General features: G+C 37.8%; 1 protein-coding gene across 4 annotated transcripts in view; it reads left to right on the top strand.

The window, feature by feature from the left end:
* Nucleotides 1–3,823: 3,823 nt before the first annotated feature.
* The window catches only part of SLCO1C1 (solute carrier organic anion transporter family member 1C1), a 48,197-nt gene continuing 31,572 nt past the window's right edge, over nucleotides 3,824–20,448 (top strand). For 2 of the 4 annotated variants that reach the window (XM_007538261.3, XM_060194474.1), the window contains exons 1-4: nucleotides 3,824–4,286; nucleotides 9,403–9,550; nucleotides 12,354–12,495; nucleotides 18,369–18,501. In XM_007538261.3, the coding sequence (XP_007538323.1) occupies nucleotides 9,422–9,550; nucleotides 12,354–12,495; nucleotides 18,369–18,501 (404 nt within the window). In that variant the 5' untranslated portion in view covers nucleotides 3,824–4,286; nucleotides 9,403–9,421. Of the gene's footprint in view, nucleotides 4,287–9,402; nucleotides 9,551–12,353; nucleotides 12,496–12,588; nucleotides 12,790–18,368; nucleotides 18,502–20,448 lie in introns of those variants that run through there. The other 2 variants (XM_060194475.1, XM_060194476.1) reach the window with 2 other exon arrangements.

Raw genomic sequence — 20,448 nt, forward strand, 5'->3', positions numbered from 1 at the left:
AAGGTCAGTAGAAAGTAAAGTCTGGAAACTGGTTAGTGCATTTATTTATTTTTTTTAAATTTATTTATTTATTTGCCTCGACGGTTACCAGGGCTTGGTCCCTGCACCACGAATCCACTGCACCTGGAGACCACTTTTTCGCCTTTTGTTGCCCTTGTATTTTTTAATCATTGTTGTGGTTATTATTATTGTTGTTGTCATTGCTTTCCTTGGATAGGACAGAGAGGAGGGGAGACAGAGAGTGGGAGAGAAAGACACCTGCAGACCTGCTTCACCACCTGTGAAGCGACTCCCCTCAGGTGGGGAGCCTGGAGCTCGAACCAGTATCCTTACACAGGCCCTTGTGCTTCACACCACGTGCGCTTAACCGGCTGCACTACCGCCTGACTCCCTATCAGTGCATTTATTAATTGGAAGGTTTCTGATGTTACTGATGAAAGTAGTAGTGATGGAGGCAAGAACAAGTTAGAGTTAATAAGAAAAGTTCCAGAGAAGAGAAATTTTAGAAAAGGATAAAGAGAAATGATTTGACTTATAAGAAACATAGACCTGTATCCATAGGACAGGAGAGAAAGCAGGTAATAAGAACATAGTGTACCCATGTTCAGCGGGGAAGCAATTACAGAAGCCAGACCTTCTACCTTCTGCATCCCTCAACGACCCTGGGTCCATGCTCCCAGAGGGATAGAGAATGGGAAAGCTATCAGGGGAGGGGGTGGGTTATGGGGATTGGGTGTTGGGAATTGTGTGGAGTTGTACCCCTCCTACCTTATGCTTTTGTTCACTAATCCTTTCTTAAATAAAAAATTAAAAAAAAAAAGAACATAGTGTAAGGGGCTGGGCAGTATCGCAGCAGGTTAAGCACACCAAGGACAACTGTCATAAGTTCCAAATAAGCTTAGGGAGTGTTAGTGAGTTGTTCTATATCCATTATAAGCAGTGTGGATATAAACATAGAGTAGACAAAAATGGAATTTAAACCATGATTTTCAAACAACAATGTATCTGAACAAGGGAATTAAGGCTAATATGAAGTAAGTGATTAAAGTGTTTGCATGAAACTCAACTCAGGTAAGAAAGGCAATTAGAATATGAGTGCTATGGGTTGAATTGTGCCTCACCTTCCTCCAAAGGGGGAAAAAAAAAAGATATGTTGACTTCCTAACTCTTCATAGTAGTGAATATGACCTTAATTTGGAATAAGTGTCTTTACATATGCAGTCAAGTTATCACAAGGTGAATAGTGAGCCCTGATTCAGCACAAATGCTATCATTATAAGAACAGGAGAAGATGGCCAAATGACACTGGGGACAGAGATTGGAATAGTGCATCTACAAGTCAAAGAATGACAGCAAGCAGCAAACACAACAAGGTGTAAGAGGCGAGAAGGTTTCTCCCTTAAAGGCTTTGGAGGGAGTATGACTGTGAGGTAATCTTTTTTTGGAATGTACATCTCAAGAAATATGAAAATATTTCCAGTATGCATCTCCCAATCCAAACCAAATAATATTGCATCCGCCGATCACAACCTAACCAAAGCAACGATTGCCACCTCAACATGCTTCACCTCAGGCTGTATCCAGAGACTTCACGTGTGGAATGACAACCCTTCAGCTTCATTACTCGGGTGAGACCTTTCCTTTTATAGTACACTCTAATTTCATCTCAGGTAGTTCACTTTCTAACAAAGTCCCATAACCTAGATATACACCAGTTTCTGTGAGAGAGAGCTTATGTGCACACGTATCCATAAACTACTGCAAAATATATACCTGAAAGCAGAAGTACACTAGAGTTTGCAGTGAGTACCTCCCTAACACTTCCTCTCCACTATTCCAAGCTTGGGATCCATGATTGCTCAACAAATTGTTTGGCTTCATATGCTAACTCTCTTTTCAATCACCAGGTTCCAGATGCCACCAGGATGCTGGCTAGGCTTCCCTGGATTGAAGACCCCACCAATGTGTCCTGGAGCTCAGCTTCTCCAGAGACACACCTTACTAGGGAAAGAGAGAGGCAGACTGGGAGTATGGACCAACCAGTCAACGCCCATGTTCAGCGGGGAAGCAATTACAGAAGCCAGACCTTCTACCTTCTGCAACCCACAGTGACCCTGGGTCCATGCTCCCAGAGGGATAGAGAATGGGAAAGCTATCATGGGAGGGGGTGGGTTATGGGGATTGGGTGGTGGGAATTGTGTGGAGTTGTACCCCTCCTACCTTATGTTTTTGTTCATTAATCCTTTCTTAAATAAAAAATTAAAAAAAAAGAAATATGAAAATAAAACTCCAAGACCTAATTTGTGCTACTTCATTATGGCAGCCTTAGGCAGTGCATTCATTTATGGTTAATTTCACAACACAATGGCAACAGTGAGTGGTTTTGACAGAGGGTGAATGGCTTGCAAAACCTGTAACACTTAGTATTCGTGAAGTGTTAGAACATTTTTCTAACTTCTAGTCTCAGGAATGAAATCAAGATTGAAACCAATGCAAGGGTGTATGTGAGAAGCACTGAATATCATGTAAAATAAGGATTATGTACATTCAAAACAGTAACATTAGCTACAGATTGCAGATAACAGAAAAAGAATTATAGTAGTGAATTTGAGCAAGTTAAGTATTGTTCAAATTACTCTCAGGAGAGAATAACCTTTATTGCTGAGAAGTAGGCCCCTTGCACTCTTAGTTGGTACATACTGTCTCCTCTTTAATGCACTAATGTCACCTATTAGTAATACTTAAAGCAGAAAATATTTTAGAATGACTGTTCATAACTGGTTGCTACAATATAATGTATGACTGGCTAGAGTCTGGATATACCATTACTTCACTGTAAGGTTATTTTTGTTTTACTTGTATATATCATTTTATATCATTTATTGTAGAAAAATGTACTTATACTATTTGATTACTATGGGTCCTGGATATTGTGTAAGCTGAGGTAATATATGCACTAACAATACCTTTCAGTCACTTAGTCCTTTGTCATTTGCAATGCATATTTGAATAGAAGATACAATTTGATCCTTAAAGCAATCCAGCAAATCTATTTTTAACAAATAAAAATTTTGCTGTATAAGGCCAGTGAAATATCAACAGCTCACTAGAATAGTTTGCTGCTTTGCCACCTGTGTGACCAAAGTTTTGAGTTCAGCCCCCCACCAAAGTAAAGGAAGCTTCAGTGCTGTGGTATCTTTCACTCTCTAACCCCTCCTCTCTGCCTATTTATCTCTTAAAAGATAAATAAGGAAAAGAATAATCCATTGTACATCATTGGAGAGTAAAGTTAAGTGATCAGAACAAGAGTCCCAGCCAATTAAGAATACGATGGATCTGGCTCTCAGTGCATGCATTACTATAAATCAAGCACAAGCAAATATTTCTCAAAGTCCTCTAAAATTGTACTCTATTAAAAAATGAATTTATTAGAATTATAGGATTTCTCAGTGAAAGGAATTTTCTTTCTTTGGAATTAGGCAGAATAAATAGATGCCAAAAAAGTCAACTTTTTTTTTTCTTGATTCAGAAATCGTAGATATGAGCAGATGATCATGTGTCTTTGAGAGTGAACTTTTGGGGAGAAAAATACCGCAAGACTTTGATCCTGACCTGATTTTGTGGTCCCTGAAGATTCTAGAATCCCAAAGGGAAACGAAATCATGCAGAGAATTAGCTCGTGAGCATTAAAGAAAGAGAGAAAAAGAACAGAAGGATCCCAGTGATGTCCTCAAGGAGCACTGGCTTGAAAACTTCTTGGAAGGAAGAGGAGAGATCTGTTACAAATTTCCATCCCTCCTCCTGCTTCTGTTCCCTAGCCCTCTGCCCCCTACAGAGTTGTGTTTTCTGGGAATCAGCAAGTAAGATCACAAGTGGGCTTTTCTTTTTCTTTTTTCTTTTTTAACTCTCTCCCATAAAGAAAGCTTTATCACGTGTGGCCTTAAACTTGCAGCAAATTGCAAAGAAATGGCTCAAAAGCTTCAGCTCTTTCTGTGCCCTGGGAGCTGAGATGCACGTCAGTGGCTCTGCCAGCGTGGCCAATTCTCTGCAGCCTGCCAAAGAGGCCAAGAGGAAACAGGAGAGAGAAGAGGTTGCCCTGGGTTGGCCCATACCCTTCTTTTCTTTGTTTTCATCTGCTGTCTGTCCATCCAGGCCACCTACCTGTCAAAACTGCTCAGAGATACTGTAGAATTTACCTCAGGAGGGACTCCTCTGTGAGTCTCTGCAGTGTGGTCCAGCCTCTCCCTGTGCAAGAGGATTTGATCATCTTAGATCTCTATTTCCAGGTAAGATTTGGATCTCTGCCTTTGTGTTTGTGACTATCACATTCAATGTCCATAGAAAAGAGGTTAAGAAATCCTTTTGTTCTGCACTGTGTCTGATCCTAACTCTTCCCCATGAAAGTTGTTAGGCTCCTTGTTAAGTTGATGGAAACAGAAGGGAATACTGGTTAAAGAAGTCAGATCAAATGGAAGCTGGAGTTCAGATTTTGATGTTGGTATTTATGTGTTGGGTAGCTTTTGGCAAGTCACTAAACTGCTCTGAACCTGTCTATAAGATAGAATTAAATAAAATACAACCCTTACCACCCTTATTATTTTTTAAGATGTGTGTGTGTGTGTGTGTGTGTGTGTATGTGTGTGTACAAACCTGGCACTTAAATATTTCTAAATTTAAATTTGACACAAATACTTATATTTCTAGGCAGCACACTCCCTAGCAAGTGTCAGAGGTTAGCCAGTCCAGGTATCTTCCCCACGTGAGATACAGAGAAGGGAGTGATGATGTGACAATATTTCTAACTTTGTGAGTCTGTGTCACAGGATTGGCTACATAGACTCAGTGCATCAATCCACAGTCTTCCCAGCTACAACACACACACACACACACACACACACACACACACACACACACACACACACACACACACACACGCTAACACACATTAAAGACAGGAAGAGTGGTTTTGTAATCAGTGTGTATTCAATTTGCTTTCAAACTGAACTGAGGAATAACAGTTTTTCTGCTATGTATTTGGCTTTCAGAAGTTACACTCTAACTAGGGTGTTCTGTGAAAACCCTGCCATCATTCTCTTCCTGTTGTTCATGATTTAAGTTGGTACAAGAGCAATTAAGGACTTAACAAAATGAAATTAGTCTACTAAGTGTTATTGCTCTACTTCTGCAACTATAAATGGGAGGGAGGGGAGAAGGGAGAGATAGAATCTGTTCATTCATGTCACTGAGTTTTCTCAGCCCCTTTCATACATGAATGAAAACCTCCATGCTGGTAAACTACAACTTCCTTGCAAAATAATGCACTTGATATAATATGAAAATGGGGCATCAAAATGAAACCATATATTGAGTAAAGCTCTATAGCATCGATGTTTGAGGCAGGCTATTAGTTTGCCCCTCATACAATATTAACCTAGGCTATTGATTTTGTTGTTTCTCAATTTGGGTTAGAGACCTTTTTGTGCCAGTGCTTCCATATAGAAGAAGAAATTGTGTCCCAAAGTCTCAAGTTCTTAGCATAAATGTTATTTTATTAAACATTAATATTATAGGATACAGTTATTTTCTATTACTATGTAATCTATTTACATTTTCTGGTTACTGTTTTTAGTATTGTAGTGGAGAGGAAATAGCAAAAATAGAACAGTAGGCTAATTTGAATTCTATAGTCTGGATCTTGGAAGAGTGTTGCATTCTACACTTTAAATCTAATATTTTTCATTTTTAAATCTTTCTGGCTTATAAGCCAGAAAGTATATATACTTTTTAGTAATTTTTAAAAATCTTCCAATGTTTAAAAATATTTTTTATGTTAAAGAATATATGTTCATGAAAAAATCAAAAGAGATAACAAAAGTTTTTTAAAATCATTTATAATATCACCAGCCAGAAATGTGTTGTCTTTTTCTTCAAACATGCTGAAGTTTTTATAACTATATATAAGTTTTTTATTATTATATGTATTATTTTATAGCTTATGTTTTTATAATAAACTCTTTAATGGTTCTATATAGATAAATTTTATATTTTCTGTGACTTCAAAGATTTCATTACAAACATTTATATTGTTTTACTATTTATATTTATATTGTTTTACTATTACTATATTGGTTCTCTCCAGGAGTTTAATTAAAGATACTTAGTGGGGGCTGGGTGGTGATGCACCTGGTTATATGCACTCATTATCATGGACCTGGGTTCAAGTCCCCAGTCCCCACCTGGAATGGGGACTCATCAAGAGTGATGAAGCAAGCCTGCAGGTGTCTCTCTCTTTCTATCTCTTCTCTCAATTTTTCTCTGTTCTATCAAATTTAAAAAAGGGAAAAAATGGCCACAGGGAGTGGTGGTTTCATAGTGCCTACATCAATCCACAGCAGAAACTCTGGTGGCAGAAAAAAAAAAGTACTCATTTTTATAGAAAAAAGTTAAGATTGTGTAGACCTGTGTTTTCTAAATTCTCTTTAATTCTTCTGGCAAAACACTATTCTGGAAAAGTCATGGGGGGGCAAGCAGTGGTGCATCCTGTTAAGTACATCTATTACAATGAGTAAGGATCCAGGTTTGAGCCCCTGCTCCCCATGTGCAGGGGTTCACTTCACTAGCAGTGAAGCAGGTTTACAGGTGTCTGTCTTTCTCTCCCTCTATCTTCCTGTCCTCTCAATTTCTCTCTGCCCTATCTAATAAAAAAAAAGTAGGAAAAAGTCTATTTTTAATTTATAAAATAAAAATATCAACAAGACCATGGGACAAGAGGGGTACAACTCCACACAATTTCCACCACCCCTTCCCTTGAAAGTTTTCCTATTCTTTATACTCTGGGAGTATGGACCCAGGATCATTATGGGGTGCAGAAGGTGGAAGGTCTGGCTTCTGTAATTGCTTCTCCACTGGACATGGACATTGGTAGGTGGATCCATACCCCTAACCTGTTTATCTTTCCCTAGTGGGCTAGAGCTCTGGGGAGGTGAGGTTCCAGGACACTTTGGTGGGGTTGTCTGTTCAGGGAAGTCAGATTTGTAGCATCTGCTACTTGGTGGCTGAAAAAGCATTAAGATATAAAGCAGAACAAATTGTTTAGTGATCAGGAACCTAACGGCAAGAATATAGCATATTTGGGGTCTCCATTTTGGAAAAAGATACTAGGTCTATATTAGGTATATTCCGAGGGGCCCATGGCTTTACTAGTTTTTGCCTGAGCCTAACAGCTAACATGCAGGTGAACCAAAGTCATTTTAGTAATCCAACTGATATATGATGTTTATAGTCTCTTAGGATTTTTTTTTGTTTTTAATCAGGAATGGACATTAAATTTTATTATATAATATCTTACATCAAATGAGATTTTAATGTATTTTATGTCTCTCTTGTTTTTGACTTTATTGGGGATATGATTGACGAAACTATATAGCACTAATGCATCAAATGAGATGTAATATACATATACAACAGTTTGAATGTTTATATATATATTTATTTTCCCTTTTGTTGCCCTTGATACACACACACACACACACACACATATATATATATATATATATATATATATATATTTATTTATTTATTTTAAAAAGGAGACATTAGCAAAACCATAGGATAAGAGGGGTACAACTCCACACAATTCCTACCACCAGAACTCCGTATCCCATCCTCTCCCCTGATAGCTTTCCTATTCTTTCACCATCTGGGAGTATGGACCCAAGGTCATTGTGGGATGCAGAAGGTGGAAGGTCTGGCTTCTGTAGTTGCTTCCCTGCTGAGCATGGGCATTGACTGGTCGATTCATACTCCCAGCCTGTCTCTCTCTTTCCCTAGTAGGGCGGGTCTCTGGGTTGTCTGTCCAGGGAAGTCTGGTTGGCATCCTGCTAGCATCTGGAACCTGGTGGCTGAAAAGAGAGTTAACATACAAAGCCAAACAAATTGATGAACAGTCATGGACCTAAAGACTGGAATAATGCAGATGAAGTGTTAGGGGGCCCTCCATTTTGTAGATAGCTAGTAGGCATATTTTAGTTATATTCCAAAGGGCCTGTAGCTATACTATTTTTTTTCCCTGGGCCTGAAATCTGGTATGTAGGTGAATTCAAGTTATTGTCTTGGGAGGTGATGTCATGGCTGGAAAAGGGACACAAAGCTGGATCAGGGAAGAGGGTAGCTCAGATCTACAGGGATACAGAGGTCATATAGGCTCCTAAGCTGAATATGGGCCCCAGACCAAATCAAATTGATGGGGTTTACAGTCAACAATATTTATACCCCTTCCCCATATTAGGGAGCTACCCTCTTCCCTGAACAGTTTGAATTTAATGAGATTATTTAGGTGAATAAAGTTCATAATATTAATGAATTTGGATAAGCTATTCTTTTATTTAGGATTTTATTTTATAATAGAGACAAAGAAGGAGAGAGAGAGAGAAAGAAAAAGTGAAAGGACACCTGCAGCCCTCCTTCACCTCTCATTAAGTGTACCTCCTGCAGGTGAGGAATAGGATTGAACCCATATCCTTGAGCATACTAATACATATGCTCAACCAGGTGCGCCATAACCCAGCCCCCATTACTGTATTTTTGTGTCACTTGAGTCTGGTTGCATTACTAGGCAGGCACTGAACTTTGTGCAACCCTAAAGAAGTATGGTTGAGGGTATGCAAATATTGAAAGTCAGGCTTAGAGAATGTGAGCTTATTTAGGGATTGGTGTAATCAAGGGAGTTTAGGAATTATACACAGGATAGATGGTTCTCTTTCTTACTTTAAGAGGCTAAGTAAGGTCTTCTTTCATCTGAATATTTCAATGAAAAATCGAGCTATCTCCTTAATTGTCAAATAAAAATGATAGACAAACTTTATTTATTTATGTTATTTGAATGCTTATGTTGAATGATACAGACTTCACAGAAATCTGGTGCTTTGGGGCCCTGCAATGGACATTGATCTTTTCTCTCCGTTCTGCTAAAATGATAGGCAGAAAGGCTTTAAGGAGTTCATTCTAATGAATCAATATTCAGATGGAATTCCTCTTCCTTTCCTGCCTGTTTCTAGTTTTAGCTGGCAAGACCACAAAGTTAACAAAATTCTACATCATTACTTATTCCAAAGGCAACATTTAAATTTCTCCTTTGCCATAATGAGGCTTAAACTGGAAGGATGTAAAAAGAATGCTGGCTACAGAATTTCAGTAGCAGAATGAGTTCATCGAATATCCTGCTAGATTTTAATTGAAAAATGTTGCCAACTTGCTGTGGTATAAAAGGGTTGCTTCACCTAAAACAGTGTCTATGGAATTGTGATTCTCTGTGGAAAAAAAAAACAAAACACAACAGAATTTAAAACTGTATGGATTTAAAAAAGATGTTCTGAATCTTTTGTTCTTAATCAGTGTTGACAGGTCAAGGAATATTTTCATAATGGACACTCCATCCAAAGAAGATACTCAATTATTCTGCAAAAATCCAGTGCACCCTGACAGGAGGCCTTCTTTGAAAACAGACTATTCCTCCTCAGAAGAGAAACAGCCCTGTTGTGGGGAACTCAAGGTAGAGTAACAAAGAATTAGGTAAAGTGTTTGGCTGTCCAACCAAATTGGAATTTTTTTTCTTCCAATTATTATCTTTATTCATTGTATAGAGATGATCAGAAATTGAGAGAGAAGGGGGGATAGGGAGAGAGACAGAGAGAAATCTGCAGACCTGCTTCACCACCCATGAAGCTTTCCCCCTGCAGGCTTGGACTTCGGGCTTGGAATGGGTCCCTGTGCATTTTAATATATGCACCCACCCAGCGCCCCCCCCCCCCGGAATTTTCTATACAATCTAACCAAAAAAAAATTTTTTTTAAATCTTTGATGCTATTTTAAAAATACTATTTTTTTATTTTATAGAGCATAAATTGAGAGGAGGGAGAAACAGAAAAGGAGAGTGACTGAGAGACACCTGTAGCATTGCTTTGCCACTTGTGAAGCTTCCCCCCAGGGGTTTGAATCTAAGCCTTTGCAAATGGTAATATGTGTGCTCAACCAGGTGGGTCACCAACTGGTCCCTGAGGCAATTTTTTAAAGATACTCTTTTTTAATCTTTTTTAAAAAAATGTTATTTATTTTATTTGATACAACAGAGAGAAATTGAGAGGGAAAGGGAGAGGAAGATAGAGAGGGAGAGACAGACACATGCAACACTGCTTCACCACTAGTGAAGCTTTCCCCCTGTGGGTGAGAACTGCACCAGGGGCTTGAAATTGGGTCCTTGCCTATAGTAATATGAGCACTTAACCAGGCACCTGGCCCCTTAAAGCATCACTTGTTTAAAAAAAAAAAACAACTCCATTCATAAAATTTTTATTCCATTTACATGAACTTAATACAAGTGTTCTTAACAATTATGCTTGGATTGTTCATGAAAATTTCATAAGACATTAAACAAAGCCAGCCATCATCTCAAGTTATTTTCCCTGTTAACTATTTTTATAGCACATGCATGTTAGGCAAGTATCAAAAGAAAAAAACACAAAAGCAAAAAAAAAAAAAAAACTAAAAAAAAGTTAAACACATGAGCTTTTCATTTTACTTCTGTGCTTGATATATATGAAATGATGGGTATCAAGCAACTCAGTTTTACTGCATCTTTACTTGTACATTTGTTCTTAGGTTGTCTAAAACATTTAAATAAAAATGAAATGAGTGTAGCAAAAATAATGAAAGCAAATAGCAGGTTAACTACAAATAATGCAATGAGAACCATTTCTGCCCTTATCCAGAGTACACTGGGTAACAACTAAGCATCATTTTCTTAGGCAATCTAATTTCTGTCTGATCATGCATATTAAACTATTAAATATTACTTGTCCTGGTTCATCGTATTATCCTCCCTAAATAGAAAGAGAAAAAATAGTTTTGATTAAATATCTGCCATATACCAGATACTGTACCAAGAAATTAAAGTATTTAATCTTTGGTGGGTGGGGAGATAGCATAGTGGTTATGAAAAAAGACTCTCCGGGGCCAGGCGCTAGTGCAGCGGGTTAAGTACACGTGGCGCAAAGCTCAAGAACCGGCTCGCCACCTGCAGGGGAGTCGCTTCACAGGTGGTGAAGCAGGTCTGCAGTGTCTATCTTTCTCTCCACCTGTCTGTCTCCCCTCCCCTCTCAATTTCTCTCTGTCCTATCCAACAACAACAACAACAGTAGTAACAACAACACCGATAAACAACAAGGGCAACAAAAGGGGGGAGGGATGGCCTCTAGGAGCAGTGGATTTGTGGTGCAGGTGATAACACTGGAGGCAAAAAAAAAAAAGAAAAAGAAAAAAGAAAAAGGACTCTCATGCCTGAGGTTCTGAGGTCCCAGATGTTCATGTTCAGTTACCCACACCACTATAAACCAGGGTTGAGTAGTAATCTGGCAGCACATGTTCAGCTGACACACAATTACAGAAGCCAGACCTTCCATCTTCTGCACCCCATAATGACCCTGGGTCCATTATAAGGAATAAGGAACCGGAAAGCTTTCAAGGTAGGAGATGGGATATACAACCCTGGTGGTGGAAATTGTGTGGAATTGTACCCCTCTTATCCTATGGTCTTGTAGATATTTTTTATCTTATAAATAAATTAATGACAAAAAAAAAAAAAACCTTTGAACCACCTATATTATTTCCATTTTATAATTAAAAAAAAAATTTTCTTGGGCCATGGCTGCTTTTTAAATGGTGTTCTATGTGACTCCAAGTTCTGGTCTTTATACCAAATATTTCCTAACAAATACATGTTTTTCTTACAAATCCTAACCTATCCTGTGAATACTTCACTAGAGACCTAAGTCTAGCACAAAGTATAAACCTAAACCAAACTGTCTTCAGTGAATAGGGACTGGAGTATGAATTTAATTAAGGTATGTCTTTAAACAGAGGTCTATCAATTGCTCTTTTTTGGTCTACTGTGTTTGCTGCCATTGCATATGATCTCTTCTTAAACGCAGACTCATGAGTTCTAGACTTTTGATAAGGTGGGAAGTGCTTGGTTTATGATTTTTCTGTGTTCTTATCTGTAAATGAGTCATTCTTCTTTTTGTTTCACCATATACTGGCTCTTCTTTTGAACACTCCTTTAGAGGAAGGGAAAAAAATAAGGAAGGTATTCAATATATATCCTTAAGTGAATATTGAATTTTTTAGAGAATTGTGGATTTCTAATTGGCTTGACAGAAGGAAACCTATAACGATGCTTGAATGAAATCTTCAGGGATATCACACTTGTGACATTTGTTTTGGTTTGGATTCTGCTTGTTTAATTTCCAGGTGTATGTCAAACTGGAGTCAGACTAAGTGTTACATGTTATATTTTCTAGGTGTTCTTGAGTGCCTTATCCTTCATTTACTTTGCCAAAGCACTGGCAGAAGGCTATCTGAAGAGCACCATCACTCAGATAGAGAGAAGGTTTGATATCCCCTCTTCACTGGTGGGAGTTATTGATGGTAGTTTTGAAATTGGTAGGTATTGCAGATGCCTGACATTATTTTGTAATACCAGATCTTCTAGTGGTGGTAAACTGACATTCTCACTGCATTCTGTTTTCTGCTAAGATACATAAAAGCTTATTTGGACAGAATTTGCTATGACTTCATGCTGTAATAGACAAGAGTTTGATCTGAGAAGCCAATACTAAATCTTCTAACCCAGGTGTCTGTCCACTATTATATGACTCAAACAGTTCAGAATTCTTCATCAGCCAGAGAGCCAGAGTGTAAGAGAGAATGATTTTCCTCTGAGCAAATAAGGATAAGGTGAGATGCTATTGGCATTTTGTATCAAAAGAATTTGAAGTCTTCACAGAAAAGTCATATATTACAAAAAGTGTAGTGATTCAGAATTAGAAGGAATCCAGTTAGTTTTTAAAAATATAATTATTTAGGGGGCTGGGCAGTAGTGCAGTGGGTTAACTGCACATGACACAAAGCACAAGGACCAATTTACCGATCCCTGTTCGATCCCCCGGCTTCCCACCTGTAGGCTCCCCACAAGCAGTGAAGCAGCAGATCTGCAGGTGTCTATCTTTCTCTCCCCATCTCTGTCTTCCCTATCTCTCTTGATTTCTCTCTGTTCTATCCAACAGCAACAACAGCAGCAATGGCAACAATAACAACAAGGGCAACAAAATGGGAAAGAATGGCTTCCAGAAGCAGTGGATTTGTAGTGCAGGCACCGAGCCCCAGTGATAAACATGGAGGCCAAAAAATGTATATGTATATGTGTATGTGTATGTGTATGTGTATGTGTATGTGTATATGTATATATAATTTTTTCAGCAGCTAAACCACAAGATTATATTATTATTATATGTATATATAATTTTTTCAGCAGCTAAACCACAAGATTATATTATTATTATATGTATATATAATTTTTTCAGCAGCTAAACCACAAGATGTTGCATCATCTATAAAGATGATATTTATTTATTTATTTTTATTGCATCCAGGGTTATCACTGGGGTTTGGTGCCTGCATGTTTTTTATAGAAATGGAGAGAAATTTGGGGTTGGGCAGTAGCGTAGTGGGTTAAGCGCATGTGGCACAAAGGGTAAGGATCCCCGTTCGAGCCCCCAGCTCCCCACCTGCAGAGGAGTCACTTCACAAGTGATGAAGCAGGTCTGCAGGTGTCTGTCTTTCTCTCTCCCTCTCTGTCTTCCCCTCTTCTCTCCATTTCTCTGTCCTATCCAACATTGAACGACATCAACAATAATAATAAAAATAATAACAACAAGGCTACAACAACAAGGGCAACAAAAGGGGGACAAAATGGCCTCTAGTGGATTCATGGTGCAGGCACTGAGCCCCAGCAATAAAATAAAAAAAAAGAAAGGAATGGAGAGAAATGGAGGGAGAAGGGGGAAATAGGAAGAGAAAAAGAGAAAGCTATAACACTTAAGAAGCTTTCCCAGCAAGTGGGGTCCAGGAACTTGAACCTGGGTCCTTGAACATAGTAAAAAGTATGTGCTCCTACCACTGCCTGCCCAACCCCCACTCTGTGAGAATGGAATTCTATTAAATGATAGCAGTAGAGCAAAGCCAACAATGGCAATTCTATTCTTAGTTGTTTAAATTAGCAGTTGATAGTTTCAGGGTTTTTTTTTTCTCTGAACATGTTATTATGTAGCACTCTTATCTGCATAATTTTGCAGAAGCCAGATACCAATCTTATTTGCTCTTTTATAGTAAGATGGGCTTTTACCTTTTGACTTGAGGCTATATATTTTTTTCATTTTAGCTTTCTATAGTATGAATATATGGTTGGTGTTAGATTTAATCATTAGCTATTGTTATACATATTCTGCTTCTCTTCGTTGAAACTGTCATTAGGCATATTTTTATTATCAGTTTTAGATATTTCTATTAATATATCCTGAAGTTCATAGATACTTTTCCTCAGTTGTGTCCAGTATACTAATTATCCCACAAAAAGATTTCTTCCTTTCTGTTACAGGTTTTTTTTCATCTCTAACATGAACTTTTGATTCTTAGAATTTCTCTGATTGTATTGCATGTTTGTCCTTGCTGTGCATTTCATACATTAGAGCTCTTAGGTTTTTGTTGTTGTTGTTGGTTGTTTAATCAAAGAATTCACTGCTCAGTTTTGGCTTATGGTGATGCAGGATTGAACCTAGGATCTCAGAGCCTCAAATATGAAAGTCATTTTGCATAACCATTATGTTTTCTCCCTGGCCCAGAGTTTTCAGCATCTTGATCACAGCTTTAAATTCCCAACTTGATAATCCCCAATACCTCTGCCATAGCTATTTCTCATGGTGGCTCTGTCTTTTCTTTTTGAGGATATTATCTTTATTTATTTATTTATTTATTGGATAGAGAGAAATCAAGGGGAAGGAGAGATAGAGACAGAGAGACATACGCAGCAATGCTTCATGGTTTGCAAAGCTTGCTTCCTGCAGGTAGAGATTGGGGGCTTGAACTAAGTTCCTTGCACATTGTAACGTGTGCACACAACCAGGTACACCACTGCCTGGCCTCTAAAAAGTCCAGACCTACTGTAAACCAGCCTTTAGTGGTGTGAGGTATGGCAGAGGGAAGCCTTCTACAGTCCTGTAACACAGACCCCAGGCTTTTAGGGAGTTTATGCCTCCAGGCTGTGAGCTTCAGTAAGTCTTTCTCAGTTTTTTTTTTTTCTTTTCCTCCTTAAATAAGACAGCATGTCCATGTCCATGTGGACAACAATTGCCTGCTTACTTTTTATTAGTCAACTCTGATGTATTTCAAGGTGGCACCATTTTTCCTTCCTGTATAGAAATTTCTTCTGGGGGCTGGGTGACAATACACCTGGCTGAGTGCACATGTTACAATGTGCAAGGGCCTGGGTTCAAGCCCCAGGTCCCCACATGCAGGAGGAAAGCTTTGTCAGTGGTGAAGTAATGTTACAGGTGTCTTTCTCTCTTTCTGTCATGCCTGAGACCAGGAGCTTTCAGGTTCATTTTCCAGCACCACCATAAGTCAGAATGGAACAGTGATTTATCCTCATTCTACCTTTCATTAAAATGAAATAAATCTTAACAAAACTTTTTTTTTCTGCCTCCAGGGTTATTGCTGGGGCTTGGTGCCTACACTACAAATCCACTGCTCCTGGAAGCCATTTTTCTCCATTTTGTTTGCCTTTATTGTCATTGTTGTTGGACAGGCAGAGAGGAGGGGAAGACAGGGGGGAAGAAAGACACCTGAAGACCTGCTTCACCACCCATGAAGCAACCCCCTTGCAGGTGGGGAGCCAGGGGCTTGAACTGGGATCCTTGCATGGATCCCTGTGCTTTGTGCCACGTGCACTGAACCTGCTGCGCTACCACCCAGCCCCCAACAAAACATTTTAATAAATCAAGTAATATATGACCTATATGGCTTTGAGCAATTTTGAAAACTTACCATACTTAGAATACTTTGCTTACCATACATGAGTTGTTATGTATGTTGAATTCTTTTTTTTTTTTGCTGGTTCAGTTAATAGAATCATGGAGAAATGTTTCCTTCCATTGTTTAACACAGTCATTTAATTAATAGAACTTTAAATTTAGCACATCCTCATACCCTTGGAGTAAGTACACATGGACTTTTTTTTCATTGTTTTTGTTCAGGTTCATATTAAGTCTTATGAGTTCAGTAACGTTTTTTCCTGTTTACTGAAAAAAAAAAAGCTTGTGTGTGTGAAGAAAAAGAGACAAGAGACAAAATAAAATTAAATTTTTTTTTGAAAGTTTGGTAAAACACCTTTAGAACTCATTGGATTGGTTTTTTCAGAGACTACTAAAGGTACATTTGAAATATTTCTGGTATCTTTCTCACTCACTTTTTTTCCCTTTCTTTTATTTACCACAGCACTGCATAGCTCTGGTTTATGGTATATTAGGGGTTTGAACCTGGGACTTGAGTCATGAAAGTTCTTTGTGTAACAATTATGCTATCTCCTCTGCCCTCCAATACATTTTTAAGGATTGTTTACCATGATTTATTTTCCAAAAGAATCTTATGAGAATTCAGAGAGGGGCTGGGGAAACAGCATAATGGATATGCAAAAAGACTTTCAAGCCTGAGGCACCAGAGGTCCTGGGTTAAATTCCCAGGTCCACTATAAGTCAGAGCTGAGAAGTGCTTTGGTTGAAGAAAAAAAAAGAAAAAAATTCATAAAGAAAGCTAAGTAAAGAAAACAGAACTATCTCTGGAGAACAATGTTAATGCAGTATTTTGACATAAATACTGAAGTGACGCAAACACAATCTGTGTAAACATGAGTACTTTTTTATGAGATAATGGTGGTGTGGATTTTTTGTGGTGTAGGTTTTGAAGAGGGTAGGTAGCAGGGTAGCAGAGTGAATGTGTGTGTACACGTGTGCGTGTTGCATAGAAAATGGTTAGGTCTCACTTTATGTTGGTTTACTTATTATGACATGTTAATGAATCTACATAGAGCTGCCAACATAATGTCGTACTTTCTTTTTCTACTAAATATTTTAAGTGTCAACTAAAAAAATATCAAAACTTAACTAAATTTCTTTTAATACAGAATTTAAAAGAGTTTGATTTATTCTAGAGCCACTATGCAAGCTGCTTTTTCACTGCATTCTTCAAAACTATAAAAGTTGCTGCTTGGGAGTCAGGCTGTAGCAGGTGGCACAAAAGCACAAGGACCGGAGTAAGGATCCCAGTTCAAGCCCCGGCTCCCCTCCTGCAGGAGAGTTGCTTCACAAGCGGTGAAGCAGGTCTGCAGGTGTCTATTCTTTCTCTTCCTCTCTCTGTCTTCCCCCTCCTCTCTCCATTTCTCTCTGTCCTATCCAACAACAATGACAACAATAATAACTACAACAATAAAACAACAAGGGCGATAAAAGGGAATAAATAAATAAATAATAAATAAAAATTGCTGCTTACTCTTTTTGTACTTGACTGAAGTTGGGAATGAGAACAAACTGATAAATTAGATGAGTGTTTACAGATGTAAGGAAATGCAATCTGGCTAGAAATTTGTAAACATCAAGAATATTAAAACAAGGCCACCCATTAACCATTACAATCAACTGATGGAAGAATCACTAAGTTATTTAATCTAACATTACAGTTCTTACCAAACATCCCAAGTTCAAACAGATAAAATGTTAGGGTTCCTTGAAATCCAAGGCCCTAGACAATATTTGTTAAAGCATGTTCCAGGACCAATCTCCACCATCACATTTCAATATTAGAAATGCTGATTTCCTGTTCTGCTCCCATATATATATTGATGTATTCCTGAATGTGTTTATGTAGAGGAGTTTTAATTTCTATTTGAGTATTTTGTAAAAGTATATAAGCAAGTTATAAAACATCATTTGCAAATATGAGTTTCATAATTGCATTTAGTTTTATTTTGTCTATTGTAAATACCAGCTAATGCAAGGTAATGTACATTTCAGAAGCAAATGGGGAACCAGTAGGAGTTTTAATAGAAAAAATTAATGAAGAAACAGAATGTAAATTTTACTTCAAACTCCAAAAACTTTGAGAGTGACTAACAGAAACTTTCTACAATTAGATTTACAGATAAAATACTTTAAAAGGATACATAAAATGGATGAAAATGAAGATGAGTTAGTAACTGAAACCATTTTTATAAGAGAATGAGATGGCTAGGTAATGAGCAGGGAGATAATTTCCACAGTCATCTCTGATAGAAAGAAAAATGAAACAGTGATGGTGAAGACAGATGGTAGGAGGATAGTTTAGAGGAATCAAAACCACTAGTACACCTGCTATAGGACTCATTTAGGTATGGTGGTAACTTTTTGTAATTTCTCTGATTTGTGAATATTTTGTTCTTTCCTCCAAAGGGAATCTCTTAGTTATAACATTTGTTAGCTACTTTGGAGCCAAACTTCACAGGCCAAAAGTAATTGGAGCAGGGTGCCTTATCATGGGAGTGGGAACGCTGCTCATTGCAATGCCTCAGTTCTTCATGGAGCGGTAAGTTGTAGCAGTCATGTCACTTGCTTTAACCAACAACTGTGTTTCTCTCATTATGCCATACTCAATGACTTAAAAGTAAGACACACAGCTAAGAGTAATATGGGGGGTTTTAAATGTTATTTTCCTGGGTGAGTTTTTTTAAATTTCTTTATTGGGGAATTAATGTTTTACATTCGACAATAAATACAATAGTTTGTACATGCATAACATTTCCCAGATTTCCATATAACAATACAACCACCACTAGGTTCTATGTCATCCTTTTTGGAACTGTATTCTCCCCCCCACCCACCCCAGAGTCTTTTACTTTGGTGCAATACACCAACTCCAGCCCAGGTTCTACTTGTATTTTCTTTTCTGATCTTGTTTTTCAACTTCTCCCTGAGAGTGAGATCATCCCATATTCATCCTTCTGTTTCTGACTTATTTCACTTAACATGATTTTTCCAAGCTCCATTCAAGATCAGCTGAAAACAGTGAAGTCACCATTTTTAATAGCTGAATAGTATTCCATTGTGTATATATACCACAACTTGCTCAGCCACTCCTCTGTTGTTGGTCACCTGGGTTGCTTCCAGGTTTTTTGGGTTAAATTTTAAGGCATTTTTATAATCTTACTTAAAACAATCTGGGTCCAGGTGGTGGCGCAGTAGGTTGAGCGCACATGGCACAAAGCAAAGCACAAGGACAAGTATAAGGATCCTGTTTCAAGCCCCTGGCTCCCCACCTGCAAGTGGGTTGCTTCACGAGCAATGAAGCAGGTCTGAAGGTGTCTTTCTCTCCCCCTCTCTGTTTTCCCATCCTCTCTCAATTTCTCTCTGTCCTATCCAGCAGCAGTGACAGCAATACCAACAATAATAATGACAACAACAACAATAAACAGCAAGGGCAACAAAGGAGAAAAAATGGCCTCCAGGAGCAGTGAATTCATACTACAGGCATTGAGCCCTAGCAATAACACTAGAGACAAAAAAAGTTAATAAAAAATCACTATACTCTTTGTACATTGATGTCAAGAAAAATAAAAGGAAATTTTTATTAAAAATTTATATTCAGCAATTAGTCTGTGAAGACAAACTATGTGAATAAAGATATGTACTATAAGGTAATTGACAAATGAATGTCCTATAGTTAAAGAACAATTCAGTATGCTGAATTATGACAGACTGGAATGACAGACTTAAGTACATATTATTACATTGTCCAAACAGTATCTCAAAGACCTGTCTTGGTAGACATGGGGTTTCTATACCCATTGACCCTGAAGTCTACCTTTGATGGGATTGTTAGTGTTTTAATTAGTACTTACATTCAACAGTAGTAGTTGTAAAGGTTTTCACCATTATTTTAATCTTTTCATTTACAACCACCCATGGAATAGAAAAACAAATCATATATTTTAAATATAAGAACCATATTTAAGAGTTTGGTGAATTCCTCAAAGTTAGGTGTCTTGTAATGATGGAATCTTGAAACAAGTCTTCTGACTTTCCCAGAAATATATGAATATTCACACTACTAACCTTCTCTCTGGTTATCTTTTACTGACTAAGAGAATGACTACAATGATTCTTTAAAGCAATATCATACTTCATAAAATTAAGTATCAAAGCTGTGTTTATTGACCATTTTAGATCACTTTATCATGACATTTTTGCTATGGATAGACATGGAAACTTTTTCTTCTCTGATTTTCAAGATACTTACTTGATTGTAGTCAGTCCTTCTTAGCTAACTAATTAAGCCATTTGGCTTTAAACCAAAACCCTCAGTGGTTTTATCTTACAAGGAATATATATATATATATGACAAAAATGTTAATTTAATGAAATACAAAAGACATCTAAAATTCAGTCAGTCATGGGGCTGACAGGTAGCTCACCTGGTAACATGTTCAGAAGCTGGGTTTGAGCCCTGGACCCAGTATATGGGAGAGTCTTCAGA

Source organism: Erinaceus europaeus, chromosome 7 (assembly GCF_950295315.1).
Source record: "Erinaceus europaeus chromosome 7, mEriEur2.1, whole genome shotgun sequence".
In the NCBI taxonomy this organism is placed as follows: Eukaryota; Metazoa; Chordata; class Mammalia; order Eulipotyphla; family Erinaceidae; genus Erinaceus; species Erinaceus europaeus.